Source organism: Marmota flaviventris (genome assembly GCF_047511675.1).
Source record: "Marmota flaviventris isolate mMarFla1 chromosome 5 unlocalized genomic scaffold, mMarFla1.hap1 SUPER_5_unloc_1, whole genome shotgun sequence".
Lineage (NCBI taxonomy): Eukaryota > Metazoa > Chordata > Mammalia > Rodentia > Sciuridae > Marmota > Marmota flaviventris.
The window spans coordinates 1,543,553-1,570,734 of record NW_027287679.1 but is presented as its reverse complement, the minus strand read 5'-3'; the positions used below and the strand labels follow the sequence as shown (position 1 = coordinate 1,570,734).

General features: G+C 45.7%; 1 protein-coding gene across 2 annotated transcripts; it reads right to left on the bottom strand.

Moving 5' to 3' along the window:
* Positions 1–1,975: 1,975 nt before the first annotated feature.
* On the bottom strand, positions 1,976–7,004 carry LOC114082195 (protein RoBo-1-like). 2 transcript variants are annotated; one of them, XM_071607102.1, is made up of 6 exons: positions 6,947–7,004; positions 6,110–6,206; positions 5,552–5,659; positions 4,865–5,014; positions 3,982–4,107; positions 1,976–2,343 (listed from the first exon to the last, which is right to left on the bottom strand). In XM_071607102.1, the coding sequence occupies exons 1-6, from the start codon at positions 6,986–6,988 to the stop codon at positions 2,147–2,149; spliced, it is 720 nt and encodes a 239-aa protein (XP_071463203.1). In that variant the 5' UTR covers positions 6,989–7,004; the 3' UTR covers positions 1,976–2,146. The 2 variants fall into 2 exon arrangements, with proteins under 2 accessions (XP_071463203.1, XP_071463204.1); XM_071607103.1 differs by lacking the exon at positions 4,865–5,014.
* Between the last annotated feature and the right edge of the window lie 20,178 nt (positions 7,005–27,182).

Below are 27,182 nucleotides of genomic sequence, written 5' to 3'. Positions count from 1 at the left end.
CCTCCAAATAAGTACACATTCTAATCCCCAGTTCTGTGAATATATCTTCCAAAGAGTCATTGAAGTTGGGACTAAGGATCTTGTGGTGGGGAAACGATGCCAACTTGGCTGGTGGCCCCATGTAATCACAAGGGCCTCATAAGAGGAAGAAGGGCGTTGGCACCAGCAGGAAGGGGCACATGGTGACAGAGGCAGATAGCCAACAGGTGACCCTGGAAGATGTCAGAGCTGTACAGCTGTACAGAGGGCCACCAGAACTGAGAGGACACGGAGACCAAATGTCCACTTACTCCCACAGGGAACCTGTCCTGCACTCACCTGGGCTGCAGCCAGACTTACCTCCAGAAACATAAGGAATGGATTGTTGCTCAAAGCCACCTGTTTTTTTCATAGTTTGTTATGGGAGCCATAAAAACTGATACCACTTATAAAAAATGAAGAAGGATGTTCCCAAATTTTAAATTACTATAATTAGTTCTGAGACACAGGCCAAGGCCAGGGGGTCAGCATAGATAGTAAATGATCTAGTGTGAAAGATATGGGCTAACTGGCTGCTTATCAATGAAAAGGAAGTAGATAGCTCACACCTCAGGGAAGCAATCCTTCCAGCACAGGAGTTCAGAATGGGTACCTTGGGTGCTCTTCTCCTGCCCTTAGGCCCTAGGCAAGTAGGGAGAGAGAGGAAGAACTAGTCTCTTTCTTCATCTGTGAGATGGGATGACCATAATACATACATTGCATTTGGTGAGAATGGAGTCAATGCATCTGGAGTGAGTAGTATGGTGGCTGGAGTGCAGTAAGCCCTCCACATGTGTTATGACTTTTTATCATCATTGAAATCCAATCCCTTCTCATGGGGAACAGAAGGAATTAATTCTTGCTCATCAATTGCCAGGTCCAACAAGAACCCATACATCCCTTCCCAGATCAACTCTGTCCATCAACAATCCTAGTTCTAACTTGGGCATCTTCTCTCCTATTGAGACTCAGCCTTCCTCTGGGGCCCAGAGTCCACCCCACACAGCTACAGGTGCAGGAAACGAGGGTGAGCACGTGCCAAAGGGCTCCACAGAGCAGGCTGGAGGTGTGTTGCCCTCACCCATGGAGAATGACAGAGAGAGCTGTGAGCTGGGCATGGCTTGTGCCCAGGAGGAAAAGAAGAGCTACTCACAGGAGACCCAGGAAGACCCGACCTGGGCAAAAACATCCTTGGTTTTAAAAATGCCCAAGAAAGAAATACCGCTGGGACACGATGCTGCAACTTCAGGAGGAGGCTGCACCCTCTGGGAGAGAGAGCTAGAGAACCAAGGTGTCCCTTTGAGCAGACTGCAGGGGCACTTTGTGGTGGGTCAGCACCAGGAGGTTTCTGTAAAGGCTCTGCCTCTCCTGGATCCCCCACCTCCTCACAGGCACCATCTGAGGTGTGCAGTGGCCACCATAGCCTCAAACCTGCCTTATGAAGATGAAACACACCTGTCTTGAGTGCTGATGATGCATCTTCATCCATTTTCTCTTTTTTTATTAAATTTTTTGTGGTACTGGAGATTAAACTCAGGGCTTTGTGCACGAGGCAGGCACTCTACGAACTGAGTTCTGTCCCAATCTCCTTCTTAATACCTTCAGAGACCACCTATGCCTGTGTCCATCTTTGGAAGCAGAAGTGTCCAGAGAGCATGACAAGGATTCCACACAAGTGGATCTGAGGTAGGGAGCTTCAGCTGTACCCGAGACTCTACAAACTGTGGGAGAGCACCCTGCTGCACCCTGAATCATTCATTCAAAAGCATTTCCATTAGCGCAGGGAAATTGGGGATTGGAGGGCAGGGGATGAGGATTTCAGAAAAGAGGTGTATTCCTAGATGTGTGGCCGAGAACATGCATTGAGACCATGGAGGGACCATAGAGATTCGTAGAGATCTCATCTCAGACTTCCTCTGAAATATGTACTTGGGTGAAGAAAGAGCCCCTGAGAGAATGAATAACAATTATTATTTATTTTAACCTCAGGTACAAACAAGTAAGCATATACATATGTATGTAAGCATCAGCTTTTTAAATCTGTACTGTTGAGTATGCTGGAGAAGGACCCCCAGAAGACATTCACGTTTCCAGGTTGTGGAATGATGGACTTGCCACCCTCGAGCAATCAAAGCAAGACTTTGAGTAGGAGAAGACTAGTCAGAGTGGACGAGATAATGGGTGTCAGCAGGGGGCTCCCACTGATGGGCTTTACACAGTCGAACTCCAATTCATAATTCAATTCTATCGTACCCAATTTGCAAGCACTTTCGGTTGCACAACCCATAGCAGACACTATTGAAGGAGGATTACCACCAGTCAACCCTGTGGGAGAAAGATTGGCAGTTAGACTCTCTGTCACCCTGTCTCTCCTCTTCACCCCTGTCTTCATGTCCATTTCTCTACTTCCTTTGAGAAGGACAAAGTTCATCAGAATGGCCCTTGACCCCTAACCTCTGCCTTTGGCATGACAATCATGCACTTCCATCCTGGGACCAAGCAAGTTTTCCTCTGGTTCCACCATCTCTCCAGTGGTGGAAAGATGTTAAAAGTACCCTGCTGTCTAACAGGCAAGACCAGAGCCTCTACGGCCTCCCTAGGAGAGATGTGGTTGATAAAGGCAGGGAAGGAGGTGGAGGTCGGACCTCAAGGGTTTGGCTGAACACATCTGGGATCCCTGTCCTCTTCTGCACCTTCACATCCTTTGGGAACCCAGAGGGAAATACTGTAGATGAGGTCCCCTCTGCCCAGGGTTGACACATGCTACAGAAACCTGGAGCAGAAAGGCTGCCCCACTGCAGAGAGCCCACCTCTCCTCTGTATCCCAGGTGACACCCATTTCCCTCATTCAGGTCAGCTCAGCTAGACAGAGGGCCCTCCCTGCTAGTCTCAGACCCTCCTCCAAAGTACTCAAAAAAAAAAAAAAAAAAAAAGAAAAGAAAAAACCATGACAAACCTTCATTCTCATCAAACTCTCAGCTCCAACAATATTTAGCTCCTCAAATGCCACTAATTCCAGGGAACCCTTTACATGTTGATCAGAAAATACTTGACAGTGCCCCATCTAGCTGTCCAGCCCATAAAGGACACCCCATGGTGGCTTCTCCTGTTCCCATCTGAGGGGCTCCTGCACCCTCACCACAAACACAAGCTTTCTCCTACTCAGGAAAACTTGAAAACTTTCACTGGAGTCAGAATGACACCATGCAGAAAGTCAGTGCTTGGCCCTGAGGGTTTGCTCTTAGAGGTAATGGTGTTGAGGGTGACAGAGGACTGTGGGTGTCCACCCTTCATGTCACTGAGACACGGTCCCTTTCCAGGACAACATGACAGCCCGTGTGTCCCCAGTCCTCTCCTCTGTTCTCCTCGGAGCTGCTCAATTGTCTCCTGCCCCATGGCTCCCTGCAATCCTACGAGGGATACCCAGGCCCTTGGACCTCTAGCCCCACTTGCTTGTGGGCGTCAGGCACTGTCATGCAGCTGCAGGTCCCACCCCTGCTGACGGTGCGTCCATGCCTTCCTCCCCAGGTGTAACAGGGTGGTTCTAGGTGACTGGGAGGGTAGGAGAAATGAAGCAGTGTCTCTTCTCAGATGAACTTGTGAAGAACCTCAGCTCCCCCACCCACTTCTCATCCCAGCTCTGGGGGAAGCCAGCTGGCAGGTCATGACCCCCAGGAGACCTAGGAAGAGGCCCAGGAAGAGGAATGGAGGCTGCATGGGCTTGGAAGCACATCCTGGCTCTGAGCAATCTCAGCCCCTGCTGCCGGCTGGACCACAGCTCAGGAGACAGCCTGAGCAAGCACCACCTCTATGCCACTCTCAGACCTGCCACCTGCAGACCGTGGGGTGACACATGTCTTCTTAAGCTGTTAAGATTGGATGTAATTAGATACACAGCAATAGATGGCTGACACTTTGTGCCCTTTAAGAGGATGACCCAAAATGCTTAAGGAAAATCCATACCCTTAATCTCAAGGCATTTCGTCTCTGCCCCTGTGCACTTGAGGGGCTGTGGGATACAGATCATGCCATTCTCAGAGAAGCAGGCAGGACATACAACGCCATTTTCTTCCTTGGACACTGGAGACACTGAATAAAGAGAGAAAGTTTTCATGGTGAGCAATGGGCAAAAAGAAGAGCTGAGATAATTCTTATCCCCTAAATTTGTGAATATTCCAAAATCCCTCAAACCATTCACAGCTAGATTGGCATAGGAGGGATTAGGGACAGGATTCATGGATCAGGTAGGAAATAGTAATCAGAGAGAGTTTGTAGGGATTTAGTGTTATCTTCCCCTTTCCTCAAGGACTTTCTCTCCCTGGGTGGAGAACAATCCTAGATAATGGGGCAGAAGGTAACCTGAGGCCTGAAATCATGCTGCTAACAGAGTGATGGACAGGCAGGTGTGGCCTGGGACCCACAGTCCTAGCCATCCCCACCCTAGAGGCTGAGGCAGCAGGATTGCTCGAGCCCAGGAGTTGGAGGCCAGCGTGAGAATATAGTGTGAGTCCATCTCAGCAAACAGAACAAGAGAGGTGAGGAGTGGGATAGGTGAGGAGAGTCTCTCTGCTGGGATGGTGACCCAAAGCACATGGCTTTACAGACCCACACGTAGAGAAAATGCCCAGGCCTGTCCCACCACTCAGGTGCCCGTCTCCTATGCAGAAGAGACTTAGGTCCAACCTGACCCTTCAGGAGAAAGGAGAGACTCTCAGCAAGAAAAAGCTCTGGGCTTCTCAGAAGCAGAGATAGGTCATGGGAATGTACCTCTGAGACAGAGTGAAAGTCCATGTGCCCAGGAGCAGGTGGGCAAGAAAAGGGCGCAGGGGGAAGAGCAGGCACTCACGTTCTGAGTTCCCTTGGTTGCAGTTTTCATGGTAGCAGCACTTCATATCATACCCAAGTATCTGTCCCCTCCCCAGTGTGGCAGAGAAGGCCAGGGGAGTGCACGCCTTTTGAGAGCAGCCTTTAGTCTGCATAAGTTTTGGTGAACCATCTGTACAGAACCAGAACCAAAGAGAATGTTCCCTCTGAGCCCTAGAGAGTGGGGTGCCCAGACAGGCAGCCAGTATCAAGGAATTCTGCAAGGGCACCCCTGTGTCCTTAGAGTTTCTACTTTCCCAAGAGTCCTCCCCAATGGTCTCCTTCATAGAACAAACCCATGGAGGAACCATTTGATGGTGCTGCTCCAGTGCTTGCCAGGTATGTGTGGGACCCTGGGTTTCAGCCCCAGCATCACAAAAAATATTGGGGCAGGGGAGTCCTTTCTCACTGATCCCCCACCTCTGAGACTGATGCAGGGACTGGAGTCACTCAGTACTTCCCCCTGAGAGCCTTCACTTGGCACAGTGCCCACTCCTGCCACCTCCCCTGCCCACACCCAGCCTCATCCTGGCAGGACTTTAGGTGAGGGAGCCAGGGTAGAGTGGAGGAGTGGAGGGGAGGAAGCAGCTATACCGAGTCCTGAGCAGAGCAGCCCCTTCCTCCCAGGTCCTGTGTACAGCAGCAAGGGCGGGTGGCAGGCAGGGCTCACCTGGTGAAGTATACAGTTGCTGGAAATGGAAGCAGCTTTGAGAGGTCTCACAGGTACCCTGGTCATTCTTGCATTTTGCCCCCATGCATTTCATACACGTGTAACTCTCTACAAGAGGGAAATAACACCAAGGGAGGCTGATCCAGTTATGTTGTGTACACTGGCAACTCTGCCACAGTGAATTCCTCTTTATGCATGACTACATTGGAGAAATTTAAAGATAGGTTCATGGGAGGAAGAACAAAGTGTAGGGGAAAGAAGGAAGAAGGGAGGGAATGGAGCACTGAACACTGAATCAGCAAAAACTCTGTACATGCATGAAATGAGCCTCAAATTTATGCAAAACTGCAGGGCATCAGCAGCAACATTTGAAAAGTCATTCAGGAGGGAAAAGTGGCAAGGGTGGGAGTTGCTCTTTCTAGTAGACAGACACTCCTAGGGATGGAGGGAACAGGACATCCCTCTCCCTGTGGGCTAGGTGGGTCCCTCAGGCTCCCTCCCTGAGGGCTTATTGCCCAGCTTCCCACCCTTGGGAGAGGGTTGCTTGCTGGTCCTTACCCACGGTGCTGAAAACCAGGGCCACAAAGATGCACAGAGTGGAGAGACTCCTCAGGGTGGAGGCCTGGACACTGGTCACCATGCTGACTCCAGGACACTGCAGAGACCAAAGGGAGCAAAAGGGTCAGAGGGACAGTGCTCTGGCCTAGAGTCCAGCCCTCCAAACGCCAGACAGCTGCAGGTGTGGCTCCTATCAGGGATGCAGGAAGGAAAGTGGCTATTTCCATCACCGAGGCACCCAGGGAAGACAGCTGCCCTTCCTCAGAAGGCCTCTCCTGCAGTGGGTGGAAGGTGCTGGGGCTCCCTCCAAAGCTGAAGTGGGTGACGGGGCCAAGAGGGGGAACCCCCCATCCAGGGAGCAGATGGGGTCTCTCCTGGGCTGGGAAGTCCAGGCTGTGTTTCCCCATAGCCCTCAACTGAGAACATGGATTTCTCAGTCCCAAAGTCACCCTTTCAAAGACTAGAGCCCCTGTGCTGATCCAACATGGCGGCGGGTGCTGAGAGGTCAAGTCTCTGACCTCTTCAGCTGCGCGGGCAAAGGGAGTCTTAAACCGTCTAAATGCTGTTTGCTCAGGATCACTAGGCAATGCTGAGCTGACGTGGATCTGGGGCGAACAGTCAACACCCCTCAGAACACACACCGAGCCGCAGCGGCTGAATTCAGGCTCCTGTTCCCCTGCGTCTCTCAGACAAACCGCTGTGACTCAGCGCTAAACGCTCCTGGTGAAACAACTTTTCGGCTCCTCCGGGAACCTGCGGAGGTTAATACCAACCGAGCCTTCATAGGCAGTGGCCATAGGATTGAGACAGGGATTGGGAGAGCCGATCAGGACCCACCTGTTGCATCGGACACTGGCAAAGGGAACGAACTGTCGCCATTCACATGGGATTTCACCATGGCAGAGAACTGACGTCACCAGAATGCGACAGAGGAGATAACGTCATTGAAACCTGCAGCGGGAGTTGTGTAACCCCCTAGCCCCTCCTCTCCACACAGCAGGGAAACCTCAAGGGCCCCTCCCAGCTCTCCCTTGAGCGCCATAGTCAGACCAAGGGAATCAGGAGCAGGGCGTGGGACCCAAGGCGTGGGACCCCGGCTACTGCTTCCACCAGGGCTGACACCTGAGGTCTCTTGCACCAGCTACCTGGGGCTTGGCTACCGGAGGGCAGGCAAAATACACTTAGGGTTCTCAGCCACAGGCTCCACAACCTTAGGGTCTGAGGGAATGGTAAGCAGGGAGAGTGTGCCCAGTCGTTCAAGAAAATAGGGCTCCCGGGAGCAGCAGACCTGGCGTGTAGCCAGTATTGTGGTGAGCATCACCAGTGAGAGAGGCCTGACTGGAGGAAAAATGGGGAAGTTACTAGACACAAGAAAAGGCCCTAGGCACTCAAGATTGGAGACCCGCCCAGTCGGGGAGGAGGAGCTGCTTCACCATGATTGATTCCTGCTTATGGAGAGGAGAAGCTTGGCCCGGTGGGCACAGCTCCACCTACTGGAAGAGAATTTAATGGAACGCTAAGACTGCATTTAAAAATTTATTTTTATTATTATTATTTGTTTTTTTTTTTAATTTTTTAATTTATTTTTTTTATTTTTATTTTTTTAAATTGTTTTTTTAAAATTTTTTCTTTTTCATTTTCTATTTTTTCTTTTGTCTTTTCATTTCTTTTCAATTTCCTTATTACCCTTACCTTGAATTCTACCTGTTTACTCTGATTCTCTTTAGTGACTTCTTCCCTTTCCTTCTAATACCTTTCCTCCCAAGCATCATGACACTGTTTATGTGCAATTTACTAAATATGTATAGATAAATGTTCTGAGGTGTTATATAGTGCTACCAAGTCCCTAGCTACCCCCAAATACTTCAGACCATTCTCCTGTTAATATACCTCCTCAGTAGAGCAAACTTCCAAGGTTGCCAAGAGATACCAACCTCAATACCATCACATCATTCGACCTAAATATAAGTCCCAAGACCAAACCGCAGACCGCTATATGCCATCAGAATCCGTACACAGTTTAGGAAATAATGAATCTCCATTAAAGTGCAACAAAACTCATCATCTCTAGTCATAGTCTCCCATCACAAAAGAGAGACCCCAGAGACACACAAAACCAAATAAATTTATAGGAGTAAACAGTAACTCAGCAGTCAAACAGAACAAGAAGTAACATGAGCAGCATGAAAAAGCAAGGAAGAAAAGGAGTACAAACAATGCAGGACAGCCTAAATATACAGGAGGACCTAGAGGCATCAGAAAAATGGTCCAATAAAGAACTCAAGGAATACCTTAGACAGATGGAATGGAATCTTAAAGAGGACACGAGACAGCAAATTCAAACAATGAAAGAACACATTGAAAATGAATTATATAAACAGATAAAAGAAGCAAATAAGCATCTTTATCAGGAGAAAGAGATTATTAAAAAATCAAACAATAATCCTAGAAATGAAGGAAACTATAAACCAGATTAAAAACTCAAATGAGAGTATCACTAACAGAGTGGAACAAGTAGAAGCCAGAACGTCAGATAATGAAGACAAAATATATCATCTTGAAAAGAGTCTAGCCAACTCAGAAAGGCTGGTAAAATATACCAAGAAAAACATCCAAGAGATATGGGATAACATAAAAAAAACAAACTTAAGAGTCATCGGGAGAGAGGAAGGTATAGAGGTTCAAACCAAGGGAATGAGCCATCTGAGGAATAAAATAATTATAGAAAATTTTCCAGATATAAAAAAGGAAATGGATGTACAAATTGTAGATGCATACATGACACCGAGCATACAAAATCACAGTAGACCAATGCCAAGACACATTGTTATGAAGATATCCAATATACAGAACAAAGAGAAAATATTAAAAGTTACAAGAGAAAGGAGGCAGATTACATTCAGGGGTAAACCAATAAGGTTGACGGCGGATTTTTCATCACAGATGCTGAAAGCGAGAAGATCCTGGAACAACGTATTTCAAACCCTGAAAGACAATGGATACCAACCAAGAATTCTGTATCCAGTAAAATTAAGCTTCAGGTATGACAACGAAATAAAAATTTTTCATGATACATTGCTGGTGGGACTGCAAATTGGTGCGGCCAATTTGTTTTTGTTTTTGTTTTTTTTTTTTTTTCATGCAACAGCAAAGGGTTTATTGTGGGTCCAGCATGCTGGGGCTCCAAGCTCACCTCGAAGGGGTAAAGAGCCAAGAGCCCCAAGAACAGCTTGAGCAGAGCTTATCGCTGCAGGAAAATCAAACAACAACTCTTAACCATGATTAGTACATTCACTGGCGGGAACAAGTCGGGTAGGGGTGATTGGTCAGCACAAAGAAGGGTATACATTCGAACTGATTGGCTTAAGTCCTAAGGTGTGTACGTGCCGGATTGCACGGTTTCTGGGTGGGGAGGGGGTTGTTTTTACAGAGCAATCAGATGGTCAGGGGAGATTTCAACATACATTTCAGTGGCTTTCCCGGGAGTTGTTTTAAACTTCCACATGAATTTCAGGTTCCAAATACAACTTAACAGAACTTAAAAACTTTACAGAACTTGAAACAAATCTTATCTTTTACATTTCAATTTCTTTAACCTTTCAACAGGAAAAACCAGAGAATCCAAAAACAAAGCTAAAGTTGTACTAGTACTTGATTTATGACAAAATGGCACTGTCTTGCAATAGAGAAAAATGACTTTTCATCAACTCATGGTCAGTCAATTGTAAATACATGTTAGAAAAATGTGGATTGACCCCAATATCACACCGTACACAAAATCAATTCTAGACTAACTACAAACCTAAAAGTAACAGGTAAAATAATAGAACTTTCTGACTGAAACACAGAATAGCATCTCTGTGACTTTGGCATTGGAAAAAATTCCTTTAACAGAACTGGAAAAGAAATAACCATGGAGGGAAAATAAAACCTATGATAACAGGAAGAATTTCTGTCCAGCAAGTCACCATTAAGATAGTGAAAAGGTAACCCAGAGAGTCAGAGAAATTATATGCAAAACATATCTAAGCAGAGATTTCTATCCAGAATGCTTTCATAAGTTTACAAATTTATAAAGAAAACATGGATAACTCAATTTAAAAAGTGGGAAAAAGACTTGAAGGGGCATCCCACCAGAGGATATCCAAACGACTAATGAAAGAGTGCTCAAAATCATTACTTAGCATTTAAAGGACTTTGAGATATACACATCCACAAAAAGTTTAAGTGATTGTGAATTAATGTGAAAATAAAAATAAAGAAAATAGAAACTGGAGTATCCACACACTAAGTGGGAGTATGAATTAGAACAGCTTTAGAACACTGTCTGGTAGTATTAGCTAAAGAGGCACATGGTACACCTAAGACCCAGCTGTTCCACGTAGACAGACCAAAGAGAAATACATTCATGTGTTCCTCAAAAGAGATGTGCAAGAATATTCTAAATAGTACTGATTGTGACCACACCAGACAAGAAGCTCTCCAAATGGCCATTAAGAGAAGAATGCTATATTCACACACTGGAATAGTATATATCAATGACAAGGGAAAACTACAAGTATGTGAACATTTAGATGAAATTCACAAACATACTAATGTTCAAAGGAATACCAAATAATCAGAAATAGCACATACCATATGATCTCATTTATACTAACATAAAAAACAAGCAAAACTAATCTATTCTATTAGAAGAGATGGTATTTGTATTAGCTCTTTCATCACTGTGACTAAAAGATATGCCCAGAACAATTTTACAGGAGGAAGTTTATTGGGGGGGTTCTCAGTTTGGGAGGTCTCAGTCCATAGACAGCAGGCTCCATTCCTCGGGGCTCAGAGTGAGGCAGGACATGATGGTAGCAGAGGGAAGCAGCTCATTTGATGATCAGAAAGCAGAGCAAGATCTTCACTTGCCAGATACAAATATATACCCCAAAGTCATGCCCCCAATACCCACCTCCTATAGCCACACCCTACCCGCTTTCAGTTCCCACTCAGTTAATCCCTATCAGGAGATTAATTCACTGATTGGGTTAAGACTTTCACAACTCAATCACTTCTCCTCTGAACCTTTTTGCATTGTCTCACATGCATGCTTTTGGGGGATAACTCACATCCAAACCATAACAGTATTTTGTTTGGGGGAAGTAATGAAAAGGTATCTAAGGGTGCCTGAATGTTCGATTTCCTATCTTTGCATGCTGGTTACACAGGTATATGGATGTTTTGAAAACTTCATTGAACAATTGTGATGTAAGTGTTCTCTACATTTTTTTTTTTTTACATTTCAATTAAAAAAAAAAAAAAACTACAGTGAAAACAAACAACAAGAAAAGGCCCTTCCAAGCCTTGTGTGTATCTTGGTGTCCACACAGCAATAAATGCCCCTTTTCCCGACATCCTGCACCTATATTGGAATCTGTATTCTGAAGCCAATGCAATAAACTGAGTCATCAGACACAAGGAACGATTCTTGGCATAGTTTGTTCCTGAAACACAGTTGGCCGTGGGAATTAGCTTTGGTTATACAAACAGGAGCAAACAGAGTCCCAGGAGGACCCATGGTCCAGGATAGGTTATCCTTCCAAGGAATCTTTGCTGAATACAATTACCTGGTAAATATCTGGTACCTGCTCAGAGAGTTCACATTAGAGGGAAAATGGAGATAGTCATGCATGAGATAGCAAGATAAATTTCATCAAACCAATTGAGCAAAGTAACTCTAATGGAAAAGATACCTTCAGGTGGATGGATCATTTTCAAGAGGTAAGTGGGTCTCAAGGATATTTTTTATATTTTAATGTGAGCATATTTAAACATCTCGCTCAAAGGGGAGAATATACAAGTAGCCCAGGTCTTTTATATTTGATGGGAATGGTGATGATGATAACTAAATCTTACTATGCCTCAGAAAAAGTACTGCTTTATATGGATCAATTATTTTAAATTTCAGTAATATAATGAGTACTATTAATTTTTTTCTGAGAAGAAAATTGCAGTTTGAAGAGGAAGTTTCCCCTGGTGTTACATATCTCATTAGAGTAGACACTATCCAAGGCTCACTCCATGGGTGGTGCTCTTTACTGCTACTTTGAAAATAAAAATTTGGTTTTCTAAGGGTTTCTCTGCACATTAACATGTTCAGATACCAACTTTAACATGCTCAGGTGTCTTCTTGAAAGGAGCTATTTAAATAAAGTAGGCATTTTAAACTAATTTGCAAAGATGGGTCTCAAAAATCAAACTTAAGCATTTAGATATTTAAAAGTTATTTATGTGGATATTTAAAAGTTATTTATCATTCCTTAACAACTGAGTTCTAACTGCTGGAAAAAAAAAAACTAAATTCTTTGTGCACATGTCTCTTCTCAGGCACATTTCTCCAATCTATTGAATGTCATCTTCTGCACATGAAAATTATTTATCATAAGTCTACAGAAGTCAGCATCGAGTGGCATTCAGCCGAAAGTAGAGTAGACCACCAGTCTGTAACTAATGCATTTTGGAAAGCAGTATGGAGATTCCTTGGAAAGCTGGGGATAGAACCACCATTTCACCCAGCTAGTCCCCTTCTTGGACTATTCCCTAAAGACCTTAAAAGAGTGTACTATAGGGATACTGCTACAACACTGTTCATAGCAGGACAATTCACAATAGCTACACTGTGGAACCAACCTAGATGCCCATCAATAGATGAATGGATAAAAAAAAAATGTGGCATTTATACACAATGGAGTACTACTCAGTACTAAAAAATGACAAAATCATGGCATTTGCAGGGAAATGGATGGCAATAGAGCAGATTATGATAAGGGAAGCTAGCCAATCCCTAAAAAACAAATGCCAAATGTCATATAAGGACAGCAACTAAGAACAGAGCAGGGAGGAAGAGCATGAGAAGAAGATCACCATTAAACAGGGATGAGAGGTGGAAGGGGAAAGGGAGAGAGAAGGGAAACTGCATGGTAAAGGAAGGAGACCCTCATTGTTATACAAAATTACATATAAGAGGAAGTGAGGGGAAAGGGGAAAACACAAGAGAGAGAAATGAATTACAGTAGATGGGGTAGAGAGAAGGTGGGAGGGGAGGGGAAGAGAGGGGAGGGGGATAGTAGAGGATAGGAAAGGCAGCAGAATACAACCTACACTAGTATGGCAGTATGTAAAAATGTGGATGTTTAACCGATGTGATTCTGCAATATGTATACGGGGTAAAAATGGGAGTTCATAATCCGCTTGAATCAAATGTATAAAATATGATATGTCAAGAGCTTTGTAATGTTTTTAACAACTAATAATAAAGAAAATTTTAAAAAAATAAAAGAGTAGAGCCCCACCACACAGGAGTCACCAGCCACACTCGACGTGCTCACCGCCAGGATAGGGTGGCCAGTTCCTCTGGGTGGTGAGGAAGGTGAGCACTCTGCCAGGCAGAAGTGGACGTCACAGTGAGCAAAGAAGGCGGGCTCTCTCCTTGCCCTGAATTTTCCTGGACTTTTATATAAGCTGTGGTCAAAGGGACTAGCAATCAAAATATCATAAACCACACATAACCCTGGCACAGAGCCTACTGCACACAATGGCATACCTTTTGCAAAGATGCTGTGTAAATAGCTGTTCCTGGTCCTCAGCTTGGCAAAATAGGAAGGGCTTTGGCTTACACGCCTCTGGGCATCTGGTGATCCAACCAAGCAAGGTCCAAGGCTGGCTCCCTAAATCCTATGGGCACTTAGAGATGCCATGTGTGGGTGAGCACCCACAGTGGTGCGTCCTCAAGTGCCCTACTGCAGATTCTAGACTCCATCCCTTCCTAACTCCCTCCTCCCCACAGCCACTCTAGGACACGCTGGCCTCTCTCTAGAAGAGGCCAGAATCCGAGGACCCCACTCGCCTCTTTTTCTTAGTCAAGCCCTGGAATCTGGGATCTCTGAACGCCGCTCGTTCCAGCTCTGAACTTCTCTGAGGACCCTCCTGGTTCCAGTGCTGAGCCCCCCTCCCAGGCTACGGGTAGTCAGGTGGCATGGGGTGAGGGACTGTGGGCACAGAAAGGAGGGACAAATGCCACAGACCTGGGAGGCCTGTCATCCCACAGCCCCAGGTGAGCCACAGGACAATGGTGTCAGGGGAGGCCCTTGCTGTGGCCATGCAAGGCGGAAACACGGGCTCAGGCCCTGAAAGCCTCCCCCCACTTGGTCCTGCTCTTGGTGATGACCTCCTTAGCCTCTAGCTCACCCCACAGTCTGCTCTGATGAGGAAGGTGCCCAGTGCTGAGTGGAGCTTCAGGGCAGGACAGAAGGGGCACATGCCCAGAAGGAGTCCATATTGGACTCCTTCATGGATGGTTGGATGGTTGGAAGCTCTGGAGACAGCGCAGAGCCCTCCCTGGAAGACAGGACGGCTCCCAGGGAGAATCACTGTCCTCCAGGTGGGCAAACATCTGGCAGCAGGTGCCCGAGCAGGAGGAAGACCCTCAGCACCACACCCCACTGCCAAGGACTAGGGTGACAAGAATGAGAGAATGCTGGGGAACAGGGCTGCCTCCTCGGGTCTGCATGGCCTTGAGCTTCCTGGAGTCATCCAGGAGGACTTGAGGACTAGAAGCTTGCTCTTGGAAGCCCCGTCTCTACCCACTGGCCATGACATTACAACTCCATTTCCTGAGGATGCCCCTGAGCTGGGTGGGAGCAGAAGGCCAAAGTCCCTGGTTGACAAGGGTTCAGAAAATACTGCTTCCCAGCCCAAGGGCCTCTGGAACCAGGCAACCCAGGTGTGCATCCTAGTTCTGCTGTGAAACCTCTTCCAGTGACTCTACTTCTCCGTGCCTTGGTTTCCTCAAGTGTAACAACAGGACGAGAGGAGCTTGATCTCCTAGGGTGGTCATGAGGCTTACATGAGGTAACACAGCTGAGGCACAGAAGTGCCCAGCTCACAGAAGCTCTCGGAGAGTGCTGGCTGCCATTGTTACTATCATTTATTGAGCACCTACTGTTTCCTAGAACCACCAGGCAATAGTGAATGGATACACACCTTATCTTCAGCAAAGGAGCATGGGAGAGGAGAGAGGGAAATGGGTAGATGGCATCCTGGTGATGGGCAGCACTAGAGGCACAAGATAGAACCCCACTGCCCCTGGGCAGATGGATGACCAGTGATGAGGCAGGGAAGGTGCTGCAGGAAGGACCAAGAGTCCCTGCCTCACTGCCCACAGTCCACTGAGCCCTGCATCAGTTCAGGATGATGGCGCTCCGCCAGCCGGCCAGCGGGATTCATGCTCCCAGGGACAAGCCCAAGGGCGTAGATGGTTGGAAGCTCTGGAGACAGCACAGAGCCCTCCCTGGAAGACAGGACGGCTCCCAGGGAGAATCACTGTCCTCCAGGTGGACATGTCCACGGGCCAGACTGAGTGGAGGGCAGCACATGGCTGGGGTGCTCCCCCAGAGAGGCCAGGCTGACTCAGAGGGGGCATCCACTTTTTGTCGTCCAGGATGCAGGTCTATGGCTTCGCCCCAGGCATGGAGGCTGGGCGGGAGCACCTGTAGGTGCAGCCTATGAGGCTGGATGCAGGAGCAGAGTGGAGACAGCCAGGTGCGAGCACATGCCCTGGGCACCTGGTCATGGCAGGAGACCCTTCCCAGCCTCCCGGGTGCCTCACCCAGCTCTTTTTATGATCCAGGCACAGGGAGCTTTATCTGCTGTTCTGAACAAGAGCCATTCTTCCCCAAACCTGATCGCCGAGTATCCAGCAGTCCCAGGGAGGCCAGAGAGCAGGGCCTCACCTCTGAGGTCTCACTTTCTCTCACTCACTTCTCACTCAAGCCCTTTGATCATCTTGTGTAAACAGCTTCTATTAACAGTTTATGACGATTATTCATACCCATATGACATGGATATATTCACATATTTCCATAAAACACGCACATGTACATTATCTTTCGCTTCTATATAAAGACAGCAACCTTCCATTGGGATTTTTTTTGTCTGTTTTTTTGTGGTTCAAGATCTATTGTACAATGTTCAATGTGTGAAATTTCTTCTGACTCAACTGTCTTTTATTGTCATATAAACCAGTCTTATAGCTTTTCCTCCCTGCACGTTCCCTGGGTTGAGACTTCCTCCTGCTTCGCACATTCCTGGATCCATGGCACCTGCTAAGCTGACATCTAGCTGTTGCTTGGTGATTTTCATTGGTGAATGATTGTTTGTATTATTCCTGATCAAAAAACAGCAATTTCTACTGCTATTTAACTTTTAAAACATGGAAAATGACATGGGATGTTGTGTGATAAGAGTTCAGCTTTATAGGATGTTTTTCTTGGTCTTAGCCTCTTCTTCCTTTAATATTTTGACATCTCTCTGAAAGAAGTATAAAATACAAGCATGGTTTCTTGACTTCCAGGAGCTGATTGACAGGCTTTCCCTGGAGGTTTGAGTGTTGGAAGCAGTGTGGAGAGTGGAGAGTGGATGATGTGGAGAGTCCGGCTCCTTAAGAGCAGACAAGAGATGCTCAGGAAAACAAGCATTATCCACTCGGGTCCAAGAGCAGGCAGGGTCCAGGCCACACAGGGCCAAATGGGAAGGACAACACAGGGCAGGTGATGGGTTAGGTCAGCTAGTCGAATGACCCTGGGGGCTTTGGGTTGCACCGTGGTCCCAGGTTCTTGGCCCTGGGATGATCAGGCAGGGCAGCGTGGCCTTGGGGGTGCAGGCCAGATACCTGAGGTCACTGTGAAATGGTGCATGCACACATCAAAGACACACTCAAGGCTGGCCTTGTGTGACCCAAGAACTTGCTAGACCAGGGCGGGCCCGTGATTTCCCAGAAAAAAAGGGGTTTGGTTTGGTTTTGTTTCTAAAATGACAAAGCATCCTAATATCTGAAAGATTAAATATGTATATACATATATATTTGCAAGACACCCCCTGCACTTGTCCCTTACAGCAGTGACATAGGCCTTTGCCACCCTCGTGGCCACAGATACAGCCCTCCAGCCCTGAGCAATAGGCTCTACTCCAGAGCCTCCCGTCTGAGCCTCCTCAAAGACATCGCTCACACCAGGGGAAGCAAAGGCAAATGAAACCTGGCCCTACCCTGTCACCAGAGTATGGAAAACAAACACACAGATGTCACCTCATTCCCACAGAACCCAAAAGACCTTGGTCTATACACAAAGAGCTTCACACAGAGCGTTCAACATGGAGGGCGACACACTCCGTTGCACACTCACACACTTACACGATCCCCCACACACATCACTGTGAGCTAAAGGAGAGAAGGACACAGGAGAGGCAGTGTCCACAGACATTTTGAAAACTTCATGAAACAAGAAAACCATGAAATAGTGAGACATAGAAATGGAATGTTACATGGACGTTAAAAGAATACCGAGGGAATTGTTCATGCCTTCACCATAAGGGAGATCAATGTTTGAGGCAATGGACGCGCTCACTAGATTCAAACACAGCACAGTGTATGCATATATCAACATACCACGTGGTGCTCTATGAAGGAACTGGTATGTGTCAAGATATTTTAAAAAATCAAGAAAACAAGTAAAATAAACAAGAAAGAGGACAGAGGGGTATGACGGCTGAGGGAGGGAACGAGGACGCACCGAGACCACCAGCCCCTGCCCCAGCATCGTTCCTGATTAGGCTCAGCCACCCCTTTACCACGGGAACAAGGAAAAGGAAAAATTTCACGTAAAGATGGGCGTCTTAGCCACCCAGGCCAGGGTGCCCACTGTGCAGAGAGGTTCCCTGAGGCAACATGCAGGTGGTCCCAAGGCCAGGAAATGGACCTTCCTGTCTTATAGATTCTAAACCAAAATGACCTGAGACACCTGACGTGGTTGCTGCCAGGGCATGAGGCTGGTTAGGAGAGTGCCCAGTGTGGTGGAGAGACGCAGACCCTCGCTGTCTCTGGAACGGCTGGTCTGCACAATTGCACTTCTTCTCTCAAGGTAGATGAGCAGTTCCAGAACATTGCTCACTGTGGACAAGAAAGAAACAGAAAATGGAAGCAGGACTCAAGCTTGCAGCAGCAGTGACAGGCAGCTCCAAGGGTCAGTCCTTAGCAGAGGACTTGAGCGAGAGCCACGCGTGGTCCAGCTCCTGTTTCCCCAGCATTGAGCTGTTTGGAAGGGCTGTGTGACATGGCCCTTCAAACACAGCACCACATCCTGGGCTCATCCACTGTTGGAAGAATACCTAACCCTCTCAGAAACTCCCGGATTCAGCCCTAAACCTTGACCCATCAAGTCCCCAGCTCCTTCTTCATCATGCAGAAACAGTCATTTAGAGCTCACAGGCCATGTCAAACACATGCACAGGCCCATAGAAACGTGGGAGCTGGGTGTTATCATTTGTTGTGACTGAATTGTGCCCCTGCATTCATATGTTGAGGACCTAACACCCACTACCTGAGAAATGACCTGTCTTGAGATAGGATATTTTCAAAAGTAACTAAGTGAAAATGAGGCATTGGTGTGGCCCTCATCCAATACAGCAGGTGCCCCTGTAAGAAGTAAGGTTCAGACCTGTGCAGGAGAAGCCTGTGAGACATGGGAGACGAGGGTCCCACAGCCCAACCAGACAGGGCTCAGGGAAACCAATGGGCCACAGCAGGCCTCACACAGCTGCCTGCAGGATGTGAGAAACTGCTTCTGCTGTGATGCATCTGGCCCGCGGCAGTGACTCATGGCAGCTCTTGACAACCAAGACCTCGGGGAACCGGAACTGGAAGAGAATAGCTTCAAAAAAGACTTGAGGTTTTAGGAAAATGCTGGATAAACTAAAATCCATAAAATGAAGAGCAGGCTGACTCCCAGGTCATAAGATGCACTTCTACCTCGCCAACGCCATGACTCAGAGGCCACGCACACTGGTGGAAATGAGCTGGGCACTTCCAGATTGACACTAAGCCCTAACCAAAGAGAAGCGGCTTTCTCAAGTCTGGGAATCCCTTCATTATCCCAGTGACAAGCTTGAATCTGCAGGTTCAGTGTCACCAAAACTCACCATTGTAACAAAAAAGGCTCAAGAGCCAGAGTTTGGCAAGAGAGCTGGGTGCCCGCACTCTGCCTTGGCCTTTGTCCCTGTGAGCTACAGAGGAACTTGAGTCATAGAAGCCGAGACATCCTCCAAAACTGCATCAGAAGCTTAGGAACCCAGGGATGGAGTTGAAGGACTTTGCCGAGCTAAAGGGGTAACAAGACAGTGCCAAGCCCATGAGAAAGGGGAGTCCGCCCTGACATTTACAGGCAGCTGGCCGGAACTCCCGCCTGGCGTGGTAGATTTTCTGTTAGAAAGTGATAGTGAAAACAGATATGTGATTAGAAAGGAGCCAAGCCCACTGTTAATGTGTTTATTGTGCAGATACCAGAGGGCAGAGGGAGCCTCCTGAAGTTGTGGGAGCCTTGCCCTTTCCAGGAAATGCCTCTGTTCTGTGAAGCCAGCGCCAAGGGTAGGTCAGCAAGAAGCAGCATGCATCGCCTGCACGGGCTGCAGGGACATGCCCAGACCTGCATGGCTTCCTGTCCTCACTACTATTTTCTTATGTTTTTAGATATAGAGTGAAATAGCCTTTTATTACAATTTCCTATGTGATATCATTCACACACCATGCAATGCACCAGTTCAAACTACGTAATTTGATGATATTTCGTTATTCATAGAGTTGTACCATCACATTCAGCCCACTTGAGGACCTTTTCTTTCCACTACACAGCTGCACTTCTCCCCTTAGACTTCATCAGGCATGGCTTCACCTCTGTCACCACCCTAGACAAGCCACAGTCTGTTTCAGGTTGACGCAGAGGTGCCTAGTCTAGGTACTTCCTATAAGTGGAATCAACCACATGGGGTCTTGCATCTGCTCCATTCATTTAGCCTCAAGTTTTCAAATTTCATCCATGCCCATGTGCCAGAGCTTCCTGTCTTCCTGGCTAAATACTATTCCAATCCATGGTTACTACCTTTTTCAAATCCACTGGTTGATGTGAGTTGGGTAGCTTCTAATTTCTAATGGTCACAAAGGTGCTATAATATCCAATCCCCTGTCCTCTGAATGCAACTGTGCTCCTGCTAGTGTGAAGATTCATGTTCAAGCTTGAACAAACATGTTGTTGTTTTTTTTATATATATATATCCTGGTGCAATGCCTAATAGTGAAATTGCTGATTCATATAGTAACTCTATTTTAACTGTGTTTAATCACCCCCGCCCCGAGCACATTCCAGAATGGTGCACCAGTGTATATTCTCACTCACTGGAAAAGGGTTTCAATTTCTCCACATTCTCACAAACCCTTTAATCATTTGTTGATTTGTTTATTGTAACCATTCCAAAAGATAGAGTATGTCTCGCTGTGGTTTTGAGTTATTCTTCAACAATTCAATTAGCCCACGTGAATAATCTCTTTGGAAAAGTCGACTAATGTTAACTTTGTTACTAATGCTAACTTTCGTTAGCTAATTTTATTTTTTTATTTTAGTGGATAAACACAACCCTTTTTAAAACTACATCTGAGCAAAAACGATACCCTAAAGAACACTTTGATAGTGCAATGAAATCATGCTCCAGGGTCTTCTCTTGGGCTGATTCCATGCTTTGCCCCGAGCTCCACCTAAGTTCTGGGGAGACGTGAGACCTGGAGACGCTGCACAGTTGGATAAGGAAAATACAGAATTGTATTTTTATGTCACATTCACAGAGTTTGGCAGTGGGCACCGGAACATAGTTATTAATTTGGGGACAAGTTGAAAGCAAAAGATGTTCCCGCTCACCAACAGAGCCGATGGCCTCCTCTGCTCCCTCTCCTTCAGAACCTCTGCAAGGCTGAGGTGAACCTGGTTCCAAAGCCAGCAAGGGTGGCACATCCACAGCCCATTCTGAGGAAACGGTAGAGGCTTTCCTATTTGGGCAACCAGTCGGAACACTGCCGAGTCGAGGTGTCCTGTGTGGGTTTCCAGGAATGTTGGCAATACTCACCGAGGGCAGGGGAGGAAAGCCAGAGGAGAGCTGCACTTGGCTGCAGAAGCCATCCCAGGCAGCCCTGTCTGGAAGGAGCATTTCATGTGGAGGCTCAGGAAAGTCTCTAATTGGGTGGGATGCAACAGGAAGACAGTGGAATTGTTCAGGAGTGCAGTGTCAGTTTGAGGTGATGACAGGCTTGGGGAAGGGCCGTGCTTGTGGGACATGGTGGAGGTACTGAGTGCCACCCATGTATACTTGGAGTTGGCTTCCATGGTCAGTCCCAGGGTTTGCCACAACAAATATAATTTTATAACTTTATGACAATAAAAAGATTTTTTAAAGAAACAATAGGGTACATTTTTTAAACAGAGTATTGGGGTTTAAAAGGAGGTTCCAGGCAGGACTGAAATACAGGAGAAGGCAGAACAGTGCACGCCTTTGGGGATACTGTGCGGGAACCCCACACCCAGGTGGTCATGGAGGCTGGGCTCTCCACACAGGCTTCACGTTCAGAGGGAAAGAAACAAGGACATGCAGCCAGGTCAACAGCAAACCAAGTTCCTTGGGGAAATTAGTGAATCTGTTCAACAAAGACTTATTTATTTTATTTTATAGCATGGCAATGGTTAGTAATATCATGTTTAGGGTTTTACAGTTTCCAAATGTTCGTGCACTTATTACTCATTTGATCATCACTATAATTCTCTGAAAAAAATGAAATTTAGAAAGATAAAATTTACATAAATCCAAAATAAGCCACTCTTCAAATACACATATTTTAAAATTTCAAATCTACCCTTTATTTTTTGGCAGGGCTGGGAGTTGAACCTGCAGCCTCAAACCTGTAGGCAAATGCTGACCGTGAGCTGCACAAGAGCACTTAGCATGAGAGCTACCTTCTTAACAAATTTTTGAGCATATCTATAGGGTTGTTAACGTGGGCACTATAGCATTGCAGATCTCCAAAACTTACTCATCTGGCAAATATCTGAAAAGAGATTGTCAGGACGTGTGCTTTTCCCTGTTCATGGGGAAACTCTTCACATCAGCCAAGATGTGGACACACCCTGCAGGTCAGTCAATAAGTGGAAAAGAAAAGACACAATATACATACACTCGAATATTATCCAGCCTACATCCTGAATTTCAGGGGGAAACCTGGACATTTGCATAACATGGATGGAACTCAAGGAAATCACCTGAAATAAACTTAATCAGGCACAGGAGGATAAATGCCACAGGATCCCACTTCCAAGAGGCAACTGTAAGAGTTAAATTTGTAAAACAGAGAGGAGGACAGTGACTGCCAAGGTGTGGGCGGAGAGGTCTGGGAATTCTTTTAATGCTGATGTTTCTCAGCTCAAGTTGCTAAAGCAAGCATATTTAGAATAAAAGAGCTGGAGGGTAGAAAATTGGGGTCAGAAATTAGTGTGCTAGAAGTCCAGCATGTGAGGTGGAAAGAGCGCACAGGAAGATGGGCACACGTGGGAAGTGTGGTGTGGGGCAAGGTTCTGGCAGCTGAGCAGAAAGCACCAGGACTCCAGTGGCAGTTGCAGGACACCCTGGAAAACGCCAGGGGAAGGCTTAGGCCCAGGAGCAAAGCCCTGGGATCCAGGGCTGCAGGCTCTCCCTCCATATTCCCTGTGGGACTGTCCCCTGGAAGGGGATCCCATGCTGTAAGCAGAACTTGTAGGAAACCACTTGGCACCCTGCAAATCAAGAGCCTTGGAAGGTTTCTGGGGAGAAAGAGGAAGGCGGGTTAGAGGCAGGCTGCGCGGCCAGGCAGCTCCTCAGGACCAGAGGTACAAAGCAGGAAGAGAGCGGCTCAGAGAGGGGACTAAGGGAGTTCAGTGGAACTTAACACTGCCCTGTGAAAATGACCACAGGGACACAAGAAGTCAGGAAATTTAAACATAATATAATAAATAATTCATTACAGACACTTCAGCTTGGCTGCTGAGGGGAGCGGGGAGCACAGGCAGACAGAGAGGCTGGGGATAAAGAGATTAAAAATAGAGAAAAATTGGCTTGTGGACACCTGGGGATTGGAGAGGAAGGCTGGGTCCAATGGACACAGAGTTGGTAGGGAAAGCAGCTCAGTGGAAGCAAACCTCAAAACCCCTGGCCCCAGAGGTGGGAAGCGTTCTGCTGGTATGAAGTGCTTCCAGGCACAGCAAGAAAAGTGGGGGGACAGGGCTTAGGAAACACCTCTAAGCAGGGCACAGCTACAAGCAGAGTCAGGTGATCAGGAACTCATATGGGAAGTTACCAGGACCCACTGAAAATAAATTCCCAGGGGGTGCCTAAACCAGAGACACTTAAATAGGCACAAAGATAATCATACCTGACCCCCTAAGGTTCCAGATCCTAAGAGAGAAAGCTCCCTCTGGGCCAGGCGCCCAGGAGAGCTACTGGAAAGATGCCTATCCAGCCTCGCAGAAGCACCCGCACTCCAGGGCCAATACCCAGTAATTCACAATCCAAAACACTGATGGTGAAACCCGGGGAGGGTTAGTCCCGGCATCCTGAAAGTGGATTTTACAGGAAGCCCCAGAAACCCCAATGTACAGCAGAGACCTGCAACTCCCCGGCAACAGGGCCATGAATCAAATCTCAAACATCCACGCTCCAGAATTTCCAGTCTCAGCCAAGGCCAAACCCCAATCACTGGAACCTCCAGTTTAGCCTGCTGTCCACCCTGCTGCAGGGACACACAGTTTATCAGCACCCCAGCTGTGCCACCCTGTGCTGGGAAACTGAAAGTTACTGCAGCCAGCCTTGGCTCCCAGCCACAGCAGAGACAGCCAGGGGAGGAGCACAAATGTTGACTGCACAAGCCCAGCCCTCGACCCCAGAGTCACAGAGCCCAAAGAAAATAGGAAGAATGAACACCCACCCTCACCCAATTACTTTGACCACCAGAGCAGAAACAAGCCCCTTATTTCTCACTAAGATTTTCTATACTTTTCTGTTTTCATTTTCTTTCTCCATGTTCCCATGCTTTATCTATTCTATAATATTTTGACTTCTAAAATTTCTTACATATCATTTCATCACATTGCATCACTTTCCACTTTTTCTCATCATTCATGATTTTGAGTGCATGGATGTGGCTGGGGGGAGGGATTCTTGCTGTGCTGATAGGTGCAAAAATATGTGTATATTCATGCCATCTTACTTTAACATCAATGCTCTCCCCTGCACTTGTTCATTAGTCGTCATTGGACATGGGTGGGGTAAACTTGTACAAGGGTTTGAGTTGTTTGGATCTTACATTTGCTACTTAGTTCATTCCTCCATTCTTGGTCCCAATCACTCTCGTCCTCCACTGACTGACAGATTTTCCTGTTCCCTCTCCCTCTTTTTCCATTACTTTCAGTTAATTTTTATTTATTCTCTTTTTACTTAAATACTTAATCCCATTAATAATACAATTATGTCATTCATATCATTCCTACCCCATGCATGTTGTGCTTATTAATATATAGATGATGTACTATACTCCTGCTGTTGAATGCATGATATAGATAAGGTGTGTGGTTTTTTTTTTTTTTTTTATTGTATCTGGTGATGTTAAATGCTGACCCCAGCATTCCTATATTGGTGACAGTTCGTGTTATAGATATCAGAGTAGACACCACACATTTATCCTAATGTTATATATCTGTTGCTGACATTAGTGCAGTTCTGGCTCCCCCTTCCTCTCAGACGGTCTGGAAAGTGATTGGGACACTTCAAGATCACAGAATAGAGATCCTGCTGCCAAGAAATAATCACAACTCAGCAAAGCCACAGTGAATCTCACCCACACACAATCTAGCCCCATCCACGTCTCAACGTTACTTCAACTTAGAGAACTAGAGAGAGAAAAACCCCAAACCCACAACTAGGCCCCAACTAGAAGCAACCCAGGGGGAACTTTAGGTCCCAGCCTTTGACATCTACCCATACATCAAAAACACAGAGAAATCCCACAACACAAAAGATAACTACTTATGAAAGGACATATGTATAAAAGAGGAAGAGGAATCCATCTCAACTGATATGCAGGTGCTAATCCTCTGAAAATATGAGTAAACAGGCAAACCAATCCACCCCACCCCCAAATTCAGAATCCTTCAACAAATGATCCCACAAATATGAAAGAAGATGAAATTCCAACGAAAAATGATAAAAAAGTGACTACTAAAATGTTCAGTGGCTCAAAGAATAACTAAGACATGAATTAAGAGAACAAATACAAGAGGTGAAAGACCATTTTATCAAAGAAGTAGAAATATTGAAAAGAAACCAATCAGAACTGGAATGAAAGACACAATGAGTTGATTTAAAAATGTCTGTGAGAGCATCAGAAAGATATTAGATCACATAGACAATAGAACTTCAGGCATGAAGACAGGCTATATGCACTGGAGTGCACCATGTATGAACTAGAGTGCACTACGTATGAACTGGAGTGCTCAGTAGGCAATAAAGGAAATAAAAAAGAACATAATCAGAATATACAAGAATTCTGGGACAACAGCAAGAAACCACACCTGAGAGTCATTGGGAAAGAGGAGAACAGGGAGATCTGAGCTAAAGGCATCAAGAGATAGTAACAGAAAACTTTCTCCTGATCAAAAGTGAGATATACATCCACATACAGGGTACTTATAGGACCCCACATAGACAGGATCAGAAAAGAAGTTCTCCAAGACACATCATAAAGGAAATATGCAACCCTGAAAAGAAGGAAAGAATATTAAAAACTGTAAGAGAGAAACGTGAGTTCACATTTAGATGCAAAACAATGAGGTTCATTTCTGACCTCTCAACACACACCTTCAAATCAAGGAGGGTCTGAAATGAGATATTCCCAGCTCTAGAAGGGAACAGTTGCCTGCCAAGATTGCTATTTCCAGAAAAGTTCTCCTTCAACACAACAAGGATGCACTAAAAGAATTCATGACCACCAAGTCAGCACTACAAAGAATAGTTGAAGATAAAAGCACACAGAGGAATACATAAACAAATCCCAAAGCTCCCAAATAGATGAAGACCAGAGAAAGTCTAATCAACACAATGAGAATCAAGACAGAATTAAATATAACAAAAAATTAAAAATGACAGGAAACACAAACACATATCCATTATAACTGAAAATAAATGGTCTCGATTCCCTGATGAAAAGATATATATTAGCAGAATGTATTTTTAAAAAACAAGATCCAACTTTATGCTTTTTGCAAAAGACTCATAGGCAAAGGCACAGGCTGAAAGTAAAAGGGTAAAAAAAATATTCAATGCAAATGAAGTCCAGAAACATTCAGAGTGGCTTTTCTTATATACCACAAAGTTGATTTCAAACAAAACTACATCAGAAGAGACAAAGAATACCACCACATCCTGATGAAGGAAAAAATTCAACTAGAAGATACATATATTCAGCACACCCATTACATTAAAAAAAATACTCCCTGACACTAAATCTCAGATAGATGCCAATACAGTAATAATGGGTGATTACAACACACACAACACTCCCTAATCACCAGTAGAAGGTCATCAGAGTATAAATCAATAAAGATAAAGATTTATGGCCAAATTTAAACCATAAATCAAATGGACCTAATAGACATCTACAGACTATTTCACCCCCAAACAGCTGAATTTACATTCTTCTCAGTGGCTCATGTAAAAGAAGGGACTATATTCTAAGGCACAATGTAAGTCTTGGCAAATAAAAAATGTTTAATTTATACATTTCAATGCACCTTATCAGATCATAATAAATTTAAAGTAGAAATAAACAGCAAGAAAAATAATATACATAAACACGTGAAGATTGAAAAATATTCTTTGAAATGAAGGATGGGTCAAAGAAAAAGTGAAAAAAGAAATCAAGAAACTATTAGAAACCAGTGAGAACAGAGATTCAACGTATGAAAATCTCTAGGACTGTCACTCTCTGTCTCATGTAGCCTGACACAGTCCCACTGTGCTGGAGAGAAGAAGTAGAACTAAGGAGAAAAGTCAAACAACTGAGTGCCTACATTAAAAAAAAAAATAGAGGGATCTCAAATAAATAAGCTTATGCTCCACTTCAAGGCCTTATAAA

Coding starts and splice junctions, on each gene's coding strand:
- LOC114082195 (XM_071607102.1), bottom strand. CDS start 6,988: ATGGCGACAGTTCGTTCCCTTTGCCAGTGTCCGATGCAACAG. Junction 6,207..6,946: donor GCCAGTGTCCGATGCAACAG/GTGGGTCCTGAT, acceptor TGGTCTCTGCAG/TGTCCTGGAGTCAGCATGGT. Junction 5,660..6,109: donor CCTGGTTTTCAGCACCGTGG/GTAAGGACCAGC, acceptor TCCCTCTTGTAG/AGAGTTACACGTGTATGAAA.